General features: G+C 42.3%; 1 protein-coding gene across 4 annotated transcripts in view; it reads left to right on the forward strand.

Annotated features, from left to right (window-relative positions):
• The window catches only part of CRPPA (CDP-L-ribitol pyrophosphorylase A), a 175,985-nt gene that overhangs the window by 75,697 nt on the left and 87,516 nt on the right, over positions 1-12,772 (forward strand). For all 4 annotated transcript variants that reach the window (XM_045007023.1, XM_045007021.1, XM_045007025.1 and 1 more), the window contains exon 5: positions 4,040-4,085. In XM_045007023.1, the coding sequence (XP_044862958.1) occupies positions 4,040-4,085 (46 nt within the window). The remainder of the gene's footprint in view (positions 1-4,039; positions 4,086-12,772) is intronic.

The raw sequence follows: 12,772 nt of genomic DNA on the forward strand, positions 1-12,772 counted from the left end.
CTGTGCCCCTGCAGCTTAAAGATATCATTGTTGGTTTTGGGTTTGTGAGGCTTTATTCCTGGAGTCTTTTTGTCTCTCTATTGTATTTTTGTATGTTGCAATTTTTCAGCAGTCTGTATTATTTTAGGATTCATAAGTACATTGCTAGGTCTAGAGCCAGTTCAAAACACATTTCTAATAAGATAGTAGTAAGTCTGAGATGAAAAGGTGATTTGTTGAACCTTCAGCACTACTTGTACAACTCTACCATTTTTAGAGCACAAACTTTCCTAACAAATTAACAGCAGAATTTAAGCCATTCCTTGTGCATTGGCTGCATAAAATAAAAAAATATTGAAATAATTTTTAGGGAGAATATTTTTTCAGAAGCACAAAATCTCTTCCATTTGTTTTCTTATTAATCCTCTCTAAAGAACAGATTCTGCCATACTTCAGGCTCAGTCCTGCATTGTACTCTTCATCTTGCAGAATTGTCCTCAGCTATATATTAAGATCTACATTAGCCTGTTACACACAGTGAATGTTTATTTTATTATGGTTACTGGCTTTTCTCTGAAGCTTTTTGGTGCTCTGATGAGTTATATCACACATGCCAAGAACTCATATGTCTCCAGAGAGATCAACATCCAGTCTTCTTACTTCCAACAGAGGAAAAGAACTCCACCCTAATGAAGGAGAACTGACACAATAATGAGGCTTCAAAGGGTTCTTGAAATTTCAGAGTATCTGGAATAGAATATCTTCAGCCTATTATCCCTCCTACGATGGGAAACAGTTTTAAAAGTAATTAAAAATGCGGAGGCAGACTCTCTCTCTCTCTCTGTTTCTGCTCCACACATTTTTTTGTAGAGGTTTCTAGGTCCTTAGTTAAACCACAGTCCATCAACTGATATTCCTTCAGAACACCTTTCTTTTGCCATAATCTTCAGTATCTATCTTTGGATTCTGTCTGAGAGAAATTGTCCTTTTTCCATTCTTTAATTCTTGCCAAGACATTTGTAGTAGTGTGGGCCAATCTCAAGGTACTCACCCAAAGGCTGCTACACTAAACAGATGTTGAAATATAGAGCTGCTACTAACATAGAGAGGTCCATTAGTAAGCCATCTCTTCCATCCCACCTATTGAGATCAGGGTGACTGAATCTAAAAGCCCTCAGGAAGATTCCTCATCTGTTGTTGCCTCAGAGCAGTTCTTCCATCTTGCCATCACCCTTTTCTTATTTGGAATGCTATCTACCTCCCATTAAGTATGGCTTAACCTGATGCAATCACAGAAAAGGTGATTTTTACATGCATGTAGTACTGTTCCTTTTAATTACTTCAGGTCATTTCACCTGACTGTTATCTATATCATAATTGCTTATGTTTAATAACTACTCATGGCAACACTTTTAAATGTGAGCACTGCCTTTTTGCTACCTTTGTTCTATGCAGGAGCGGCGCCAGAGTTTCTAGGCAGAATTCAGGGGGCGGCATTTTGTGCGCTCTCCACGGGGCGCGTGAGAGCTTCCGGTTCCACTCCCATTGCGCTGCCGAAGAAGGACCCTCTGCCAAAATGCCGCAGGCGACAGCGGCAGTCATTGAGCTGCTCCATTGCCTGCCGCTATTTTCCATGGCACGTTGGCAGAAGGTCCTTCTTCAGCGGCGCGACGGGAGCGGAACCAGAAGCTCCTGTGCGCCCCATGGGGAGCGCACAAAATGCCGCTGCCCGAATCCTCGCGCCCTTGGCGACCGCCTAGGGTCGCCTAATGAAAGCGCCGGCCCTGGTTCTATGAATGCTTTATGTATTATTAATTTTATTTTCAAGTTTGTGACATACTCATTTTTGGAGTGAGAATCATTCACAAAGCTGAAAACAATTACGAGAGAAATCAGCAGAGTGAAATAATTTAATCAGAAAAATGTGAATTATATTGGGAATTGCTTAAGAACATTTTACTAGATGCCCAAAAGGCCACAAATCCACAATTGGAGAAGACCAACATGCTGGTTTTAAAACCGACCTGGCTTAAAGGGCAAGTGAAGGCAGCTATGAAGAATTATATGTATAAAACCAATGGAAGAAAGGGAAAGTTGATAGTAATTCATAAAAATCAGAAGCTAGGAATTGTAAAAAGTTCATAAGGGATGCAAAGGACACAAGGAGAAATCTATGGCCAGCAGAGTTAAAGGCAATAAGGAGGAGTTTTTAAAGTATATTGAGAACACTAAGGATCTTAGCAATGATATTGGTCTATTATTAGATGGAAAAGGTAGAATTATCAGTAATAATACAGAAAAGGCAAAAATGTTCAATAACATTTCTGTTCTGTATTTGGTTAAAAGCCAAATGATGTAAACATATCAGATGATGATGACATATTTTTCACTCTTACAGCAACTAAGGTTACTAAACTGCAGCTATTATAGCTAGACATTTTAAAATCACAACTGGATAACTTGCATTTGCAAGCTTTAACAGAGCTGGCCGAGAAGATCTCTGGAACATTAATATTTATTTTTCAATAAGTCTTGGATCACTGAGGAAGTTCCAGAGAACTGGAAGAAAGCAAATATTGTGCCAATATTTAAAAAGGGTAAATGGGATAACCCTGGTAATTATAGATTAATTATCCTGACATTAGTCCTGAACAAAATAATACAATGGCTGATAGAGTGCTCTATTAATACAGAATTAAAGGATGGTAATATAATGAATGGCAATCAACATGGATGTATGGGCAATAGATCACTTTCATAGAATTGTAGAAATGTAGAACTGGAACGGACCTTTGGAGGTTATCAAGTCTAGCCCCTGCAGTGCAGAAGGACCAAGAAAACCTAGACCGTGTATTTGTGATGGAGATTCCACAACCTCTCTTGATAACCTATTTCAGTATTTAACTATCCTTATAGTTAAAAAGTTTTTCCTAATGTCTAACCTAAATCTCTCTTGCTGCAGATTAAGCCCATTACTACTTCTCCTATCTTCAGTGGACATGGAGAACAATAGATGACCATCCTCTTTATAACAGCCATTAACATATTTAAAGGATGTTATCAGGTTGTTTCTCAGTCTTCTTTTCTCAAGACTAAACATGCCCAGTTTTTTAACCTTTCCTCATAGCTCAGGTTTTCTAAATCTTTTATCATCTTTGTTGCTTTCCTCTGGACTCTCTCCAATTTGTTCACATCTTTCCTAAAGTGTGGTGCCCATAACTGGACACAGTACTGCAGCTGAGGCCTCACCAGTGCCTAATAGAGCAGGACAATAACCTCCCATGTCTTACATACGACACTACAGTTAATATACCCGAGAATGATATTAGTTTTTTTCACAGCTGCATCATATTGTTGACTCATATTCAGTTTGTGATCCACTATAACTCCCTGGTCCTTTTCAGCAGTACTACCACCTAGTCTAGATTATGAAAACCCCAGTATGAAACCATAGTGAAATATCACGAGCAGGGGACGGCAACCTTTCAGAAGTGGTGTGCCGAGTCTTCATTTATTCACTCTAATTTAAGGTTTCGCGTGCCAGTAATAACATTTTAACATTTTTAGAAGGTCTCTTTCTATAAGTCTATAATATGTAACTAAACTATTGTTTTATGTAAAGTAAATAAGGTTTTTTAAATGTTTAAGAAGCTTCATTTAAAATTAAATTAAAATGCAGAGCCCCCCGGATCAGTGGCCAGGATCCAGGCAGTATGAGTGCCACTGAAAATCAGCTCGTGTGCCGCAGGTTGCCATCCCTGATCTAGAGGATAACATGCTTGTTATGGCTCCCTAAAGAGTTACAAAACATGTGATAGTTTTAAATTAGCTCTAAACACATTTATATATTTAACAACAAAGTGTGATTCTATAGCATCTCTTGTGATTTTTGTAACTTATGTTCTCACATATGCCAATGGTATTTACTATAATTAAGAAATTGACTATATCATTTGTTTATGGTACTTCTAATATAAAGAATTGCCTTCAGGGCACTATTTTATTGGTTTTACATTCCTTCTTGCTCTGTTAAGTCTAATGAGGTTTTTCTGTCCTTTAGGTGACCTACAAGCGGGATCTGTATGCTGCTGAATCAATTATTAAGGGTATGTGTTTTTCCTTGTTACTGTCAATTCAGATAATTCTCAAATCAAACCCAGAATTTAGAATAACACTATTTTAAATGTATCACCATAAGAAACAATAACCATACAACTGCTCTGGTTAGTTCTTTTAAAAATACCAACTTTCTGTTATTTATTATTTATATAGTTGTAATGTTTATATATACATACATACATACATACATGTTACTCATATTTGTAAAGATTAAAGAATATTTAGACTATAAAGAATATGTAGAATATTTGAAAAAATATTTGTGACTTTAGAGGTGAAAAATGTTGAAAAAATATGGCTATTTATTATACTAAAAAGATAGTTAATTTATAACTTTTATATTGAGTACACACAAAGGTCAGTTTAAAATTTATAGAATGTTGGCATATATTTTTGTATATTTAGTGCTTTATACTGTACAGACAATAGTTTGTACTATTATTAGTAGTACAAACTGCCCTGCTTGACTCTTCTATGATTACTGTATTTTTTCCCTCTTTCTTGCCACCAATATTTAAAGGGAAACTGACAGGTAACATTTAAAGTGAAACCCAGATTTTTGTAAAAACAAGAATTTGCAAAATCTCAGTCCATTAGGAATGGTTCCACAAATTTTGTTTAAAATTTTATTGTTTTTGAAAAATAAATAACAATGTATGGTTTATGCCTAAAATATTGCTGCACTGTATTAGTGCATGAGAACTTTAATGTGAAATTAACTGGAATTTGTGACTTGGTAGAATCAGGAAGAAGATCAGACGATATAACTAGATAACAATATTCCTTTTAATTCCTGTATTTTGTGCCTAGGTATAATGTTTATGCTTATACTATACATTCAAAGATAGAAAGTAATAAAAATGAGGTGTCCATGCTAACAGAAATGCAAAAATTAACCAGATGATATAATACTGAAAAGTAATTAGATTTTATTTTCAATTTGAATAATATATCCCACAAGCCCTTATGCACATGCTTAACTTTAAGTATATGAGTACGCCCACTGACTTTAGCGGGAGTTCTCAAATGCTTGCAGTTAAGAACAAGTGTGTTTGTGGGATCAAAGTCAAACTGGGGCAATAAACTGGTAACAGAACAGTATTTAAGGATTATATAATTAGTGGTCAAATCCTCAGCTGGCATAAGGTGGCAGAGTTCTGTTGATGTGAATGGAGCTATGCCAATTTATGCCAGCTGAGAAGCTGGCCACAGACAGAGCCTCCATGAGAAGAATTCACATTAAAATCAATAGAGTGTGATTAGGCTCATGATTTTTAGGTTAACATGTTTTGTTTTGATACTGAATTTATAAACATCCACTTAACAAAGCAGCATTGTACTTTTGTCACTCAAACTTGTTGAGCCCACCCAAGGCTGCTCTGCGTGCTCAGACTGACATAAATTATTTAAGTGGTTAGAAATGCCAAGAGTAACATAGCTGAACTAGATTTACATAAACAATGCAAACAGTCCAAAACCATACTTAATTTAATAGGCGGACCATATCTTGGCTAAAGGATCAATATTTAGTTTTAAAAACCCACCATACCCAAGTCTCTATATTATGTTTTTCTCATTTTCCACTCATCCTGCACCATTTCACCCTTAACTATCTCATCTATCACAAACGTATAATGGCAATTTATCCAAAAACTGTCACCTTAAATTATGTCTGTCTTCATTTTTACTGCCTTTAACATAATTTTAAAGTGAACTATACTTTATTTTTTGAATTGAACATGTAGGGCCAGCGTGTTGTACTGCATCAATGGGACTACTTATATGACTTAGAGCTACTAGTTTGAGTGAGGGTTTTCAGGATCTACCAAAATGTTTAAAAGTTTTTTAAATACAGTTAAAAATATAACCCTATTGAATTATAAAAGATAGCATTAATTTTCTTTCAGCGACTTTTGTGATGTTTTGTGATTTGTGGCTAAAGAATATTGAATAATTTTGTGCTAAATCATGGCTTTACCATAAGCCCAAAGTAAGAGGCAGCACACTGTTGAGCAACCCAGAAGAAGACTATGATTTTCTGTTGTTCTCTGGGAGGGATCAAACTGCACCTGATCCAGATCCAGTGTAATGCACACCACCTGACACACTGGAGAAGTCTTCACTTTCTGACTGCAGATGGTATCTTTTTGCTTTGAGTTATGATCTTGGATAAACAAATCTTTTAAGAGTTTATTCTTTATGAGCCAAAATGTCAAATTTATACTTATGGCTGTGCACAGCTTGTCTAAGGAATAGTTTTCTTTTTACTACACTTTTCCAGTGATGGTCTCATGGACTTTCTGGACAATGACTTATTTTGCTATTTTATTTATTACAGGATATTCTTGCATTTCTATAATTTTTCTTTGATTAATTGACTAATTGTAATTTAATATAATTAAATAAAAGAAAATTTGTTGTAAAGATAAGTACTTGGCTGTAGAATAGTGTATGAAAGAAGTCACAATTCATCATCTGACAGTAATTAGGTGACTTATTCCTTAGTCATCCACATTACAAATGTAATTCTACCTATGCAAGAAAAGCTAACAAGTCCCAAATGCTTCAGAAGAGCAGAACTAGGTTTTCAGCTGCTGGCTAAATGAGACTTGATGATAGACAAATTCCAGCCCACCAAACTGAACTCTGATGTAGGTAAGGAAAACACAAATATAACACATTCAGAGCAGTGCAGTGCAATATATAAATAGCTTAATGAGTCACTATCTTCTGAAACTGTTTTCTTAAAACATACTTATTTATTTTCTCACTTCCTTAAGTCACAAAACCCCAGTATCATTCATTTTATAACAGTAACATTAATGCTTTTCCTTAGTTCAGCAGGTATGAACTTGCAGAGTATGCAGACAAGGTGGCACATGTCTATTTTTTAATAGCCTATAAGTAAGGAAACCTCGTCTTGTAGTCAGGCCGATTCATTTAGAAATGAGATCTGGATAATAAAAAATATCCTAAAAAATCTCTATTAGGACTATTGGCCCTAGGGTAAGTATCTTTGAACTCTAGTTCAAACATGTAAACTTTAAAAGTAGCTTCTCAACAAGAATTTTGTAATTTAGAGCCTGAATGTTTTTTAATTAGCAGAGCCCTGCTTCTGTAACTACTTTTGCATGCATGCTTATCAATGGGCACATGCAGATTGGGCATTCCATATGCACAGTTGGTTGAATAGACACCTGCTTACCAATGTATGCAGACAAATCCCAATTTTTGAGGCATGTACAAATGTAGTGACAGACTTCCAGCCTCAGTTTATGGAAATCAGGAATTATATTCCATATTATATGGAGAGTACATATGAAAGGTTCTGAAAAACACTTCTGTGAGTTCTGTGTTTATCAAAGGGCATATGTAGCTGATGCATGATTATCAGTCAGGGCTAGGAAGGCAGGGCAGACCTTAACAAATGGCATGTTTCCACTATGTGGCAATGGGTGCCCATAATAATCACTGCTGAATGGAAGCAAACTCTTCCTTGTCTGCCACCACAAATATTGATCCCTCTCTTCTGTATATGCTAATGATAGTATGCACAATGTTGAGTTTGATGATTGTTTTTGTGTCCATAGTTATGTGTGTGTTAGGTGGGCAATCACAGGTTGGTTTTGTTTGTTGTGTGCTATGAAGAACTATGGAGCTTTGAAGAAAGTTTATATCCACAGACTGGACACCAAATGGCAGTTATTCCATCCCCATCCTCCCCTCTCCGTCTGCACAGATAGAAACCCTTCTTCTGTGAGAGAGTAATACCTTGGACATTCTGCACGATGAACCAGACCAAGTTTCCAGAGTAGTTTATCCACTCTTGTGTGCTTTTCTGTGGTAAGAGAAAACACATAAGAAATTAGCTTGACGTGTTGCAGCCACAGCATGGACATTCTGTTGAATTCATTGTAGAATTGAGAGTAGAACACAGGTCAGCTAACCATATGTGCTTGTAAAGGGGAAGCATTTCAATGATGCTTTGAGGGGGGCCATGCCATTCAGATATTTTACAAAAGAAAGTGTGTGTGTGTGTATGTGTAATTAAAAAAATGTTATGCTTAAAAGCTGTAGACTGCTGTTTGCCATTAAAAAGGTAACTTTCTAGGACCTTGATGAGGTATTAATCTTCATTCAGGTAATAAAGGTTTTTTATGGCTTCATAGGTTTTTTGTTTGTTTGTAGATTTGCAAGAATCTAACTAGTTTTTACCAACTTTACCTTTACACTTGATTTAGCCAGTGCTCAAATGACAGAGTGCCATGAGTTTGTGTGTGTGTGTGTACATATTTTTTTTTTAAAAGATTGGGTATGATTCTAGAGAGGAGGCGATGAGAGATGTCACTGAATAATGTGAGCCAAAGCATTCTATGAATGACAGTACCTCAGCGCAAAGGGGTCAGGTTCAGAATGAAGTTTCAGTGTTAAACGAGATTTTTTTGCTTTTCTAGATTTCTTGCCTTTGTAAATTATTTAATTTTTCCCTCCTTTTTAATTTTTCACACTTCATATACCTCAGTCTGCAGGCTATAATTTCCATAATTTTTTCACACTTTCCTAAACACTTCACAAGATGTTCTTTCAAGTTGCTGAAAGCATCATTTTTTAGTGAAAACAAAGATTGCATATATTTTTTCACAGCAAGTTTTAAAAATAAATCTGTATGAATTCTATTTGCCGTGAAGTTAATTGAACACTGAATGATCTTAAATGCCTAATATGCTACATTACATACTGTTCCAGCATGAAGTATGGATTCTCGTAATGTTGATATGTCTAGGGCAGTGAAACTAGGAAGTTTGCAGCTCAGATTTCTCAGTATTTGGGTAATACAAACAAAAGTCACTGTTAATTCATAACCCTGTAATGACATCTTTGCAGAGAAGGGGAAATTGTCATTCTTGATGTGTGTAAACACTCCTGTATAAATGTAGGTGTATTTCTGTGAATTCTTATTTTACTTACAGTCAGTGATGAGCTGCCAAATTTTTAACAACGGGTTCCCTCCTCCCTCCAAAATTTTAACAACGGGTTCCCTCCTTCCCCCCCCTCCGTGGGGGGGGGTCGTGCCCCATCCAACTCCTCATGTTCCTTAACACACACACACTCCGAGACCCCTGACCCATCCCCCCCTTCCCTGTCCCCTGACTGCCCCTTGCCGCCCCACCCAACCCCTCCTCTCATTCTCAATGGCCCCCCAGAACCCCTACCCCATACAACTACCCCTTCTCTCTGTCCCTGAGTGCCCCCACCACCTCATCCAACCCTGCTCTTTCCTGACTGCTCCCCAGGACCCTTGCCCCCATTCAATCCCCCTGTTCCCTGCCCTCTGACTGCCCTGACCCCTATCCACCCCCCCACAACCCACCCCCTCCCTGCCCCCTTACCACACTGCCTGGGGACCGGGTCCACTCTGCCAGGACCACGACCGGCGCCGCGGGGCCCAACTCCCCGGGCCGGGCCGGCACCGGGGCCCAGCCACAGGGCCCGACTCCCCGGGCCGGGCCGGCACCGGGGCCCGGCCGCTCGGCCCGACTCCCCGGGCCGGCACGGGGGCCCGGCCGCTCGGCGGCAGCCGTGGGGCTCGACTCCCCGGGCCGGCGCTGGGCTGGAGGGAGCCGCGGTCTGGGACCGGGAGCTGCTGAGCCAGCCGCACCTCCCCTCCCCCTCTGCGCCCCAGCTTACCTGCTGGCTGCCTCCATGCTGCTTGTTCAGGCTTCCCGCGAACATCTGATTCGCGGGAAGCAGGGGAGGGGGAGGAGAAGGGGCGGAGCAGGAGAGGAGTGGGCGGGAACTTTTGTTAAATTTAGCAGCCCTTAACAAGCGGTTCTAAAATGGCTGCTAAATTTAACAACGGGTTCCCGCGAACCCGTGCGAACCCGCTGCAGCTCACCCCTGCTTACAGTTGCTGTTAGAAGAATGTGGGAGTGGAACTGGCATTTATTTTGAGTGAATCATACATTTGTATACAATTTTTTTACTATTTTATTCAGTTCCATCCCTAATACATTGTAGACAGGTGAACCATAGTGCTGCAAATTTCTTTTCTTTGCATTTATAATGATACCTTTGTGTTGTATTTTGTAGCTTTCACAGTTTAGGGCAACTGCACCTGTATTGCTTCCCTATGGTCTGCCAAGGGCATGCACTTTTAGGCTTTTGTCTCCCATGTCTCTCTCCCTCCTGACTGGGGTTTTTCCTACCTACATTGCGATATCCCCAGCAAGCCAGACTGCCTAAAAGGCCACCATCTGCATTTAGATTTCTCTCCAGAGGCTAGGGTGACCAGACGTCCCGATTTTATCGGGACTGTCCTGATATTTGCTTGTTTGTCCCGCGTCCCGACCAATGTTAGGTCGGGACACTGGACAAACAAGCAAAGGCTCCGGAGCCTGAAGGGCTCGCGCCCTCCCCTGCCCCGACTCCGCCCCCTCCTTCCCCCATTGGATCCTTCCCCAAATCCTCGCCCCCATCCCCGCCCCCTCACTGCCCCATTGTCTCCCTCCCCAAATCCCCACCTCTTTCCAAGCATGCCATGCCCAGGAGACTCAGGGGAGTGCGGGGCCGGGGTGAGTGTGAGTCTGGCCTGGCCCCGAGCAGGCAGGACTCGGGCGCGGTACCTGGAGGGAGAGTAGGGGGGTGGCCCGTGGGGCTAGGTGGCGGCTGTTCTCCCCACCTGGGCAGGGGACTTGGGAGCAGCCGCTGCTGCAGCTCCCACTGCTGCGGGGGGAGGAAGTGGCCAAGCACGTGGCGCTCGGCGGCTGCGGCTTTGGTGCCCGGGCCCGAACCCCCCGAGCCCGGGCCTGCTGCGGGGCAGCGCGCACACTGCGCTCAGCCCCTGGCCAGTCGCGTCTGGGCTGGCTGCCCAGCTGGTGCAATCCCGTGGCGGAGGCATCGGCAGCCCAGTCCCGTTCGTTCCCCTGCAGGACCCGAGCGGGATGCGGGGGGCTGGGGCCTGCTGCCCCCACTCCGAGGCCGCCCGCAGGATTGCACCAGCTGGGCAGCCAGCCCAGACGCGAGTGGCCAGGGGCTGGGTATGCACAGCGTGCGCGCTGGGTCCCCGCAGCAGGCCCGGGCTCGGGGGGTTCATGGGTGCCAGAGCCGCAGCTGCCGAGCTTGGCCAGTGGCCGCTTCCTCCCCCCGCGGCAGTGGGAGCTGCAGCAACGGCTGCTCCCGAGTCCTGCTGCCCAGGTGGGGAGAACAGCCGCTGCCTGGCCCCGCAGGCCACCCCGTACTCTCCCTCCAGATACCACGCCTGAGTCCTGCCTGCTCGGGGCCAGGCTGGACTCTCACTCACCCCGGCCCCGTGCTCCCCTGAGTCTCCCGGGCCTCCCTCCAGCGCTTGCGGAGGGAGGAGGAATCGGGGGTGGGGGATTTTTTTTTTTTTGCTCTGCCGCCATTTTTTCCCCCTCTGCCCCCGCCCCGCCCCCCCGCGTCCCGATATTTGACCTGGGTGATCTGGTCACCCTACCAGAGGCTATGCCCAGTATATTGCCTGATGTTATAAGTTACCACACAGCTACTTATAAGCAAGCACATTTATTCTTAAGGTGAAAATATTACAGAGAAAACATATTAAAACAATAGGAGAACCTACATGCATGTGAAAAAGCTTACTAGAGGTCACCTTAATTCCAGTCTCAGGCTCTGGTAGGTGTCAGTCTTTCAAAATGTGTGTCATTTTTTCCTGTGGTTACAAGTTCATAACTGTCAGAATCAGAACAACAAGGAATAGTTCAGTCTTTCCTTTATATAGCTTGGGCCTTTGAGCTGGGCCTCGTATAATAGGCGATCAGCAGACAAAGCCCCCCCTTCTCAGGATGTAGCTTCAAAAGACTGAGTTTCTGCATAACCAGAGGTGGGGAATTCGCATTCACCTCTCCTTAATATTCCTTGGGAAAACCCAACAATTTTTGTTTCAAAAGTCCATTGTTGCCTGGCACATTGGTCAATACAGTCCTTTGAACCGCCAGGTGTCACATCTGTCACATATTCCCCATCAAGAGATTACATACAATCCAGGCCCACAATAATGACTACACCACACTTAAAATGGGATGGGCAGTTTTGATTAAGGCCAGCAACACAAACTGGGATAAGGTTGGACATACCTTATCACACACTCTGGTTGGGCTGGATAACGCCAAGGGGGCCAGGAGTTCTTACATGACTCAGGCCCCTCCCGCGCTTGTTCATACCACAGCAAGCTCTGGAGGGGCCTAAGTCATGTAATAATATTTGCTGGGCATTTAATGATGGTGGTTGTTTTTGCAGCTCCTGTAAATTCAGGCACGTTTGTGAGGCATGTTTTGGGACCCATTCAGCCCGTTCCTGTCAGAGAGAAGTAAGGGACGATCACAAGGAGGAAACAGGACTGGGGGTGGCTTAAGTGCCAACTGCAGGTCTGGCTCGGTTGGAACAGGGTCTGGGACACAGAACACAAGCTGGGGAGGGGAACGAACTGGGGGCAGTGCAGTGAGCATGGGCACCAATGCCAGTTAGGCCGAAGGTGTTAAGGGTTCTCCTATGGGATTACCCTAACAAGGCAGATGGGGCATATTTGTGGGAGGGGTTTACTGTGGGATTTCGGCTCCCCTTTGTGGGGAGTAGGACTCATGTGATGTCAAAAAAATTAAAGTCAGTAACTGGGATGGGACATATTGTTCAAGAG

The sequence above is a fragment of the Mauremys mutica genome, chromosome 2 (assembly GCF_020497125.1).
Source record: "Mauremys mutica isolate MM-2020 ecotype Southern chromosome 2, ASM2049712v1, whole genome shotgun sequence".
In the NCBI taxonomy this organism is placed as follows: domain Eukaryota; kingdom Metazoa; phylum Chordata; order Testudines; family Geoemydidae; genus Mauremys; species Mauremys mutica.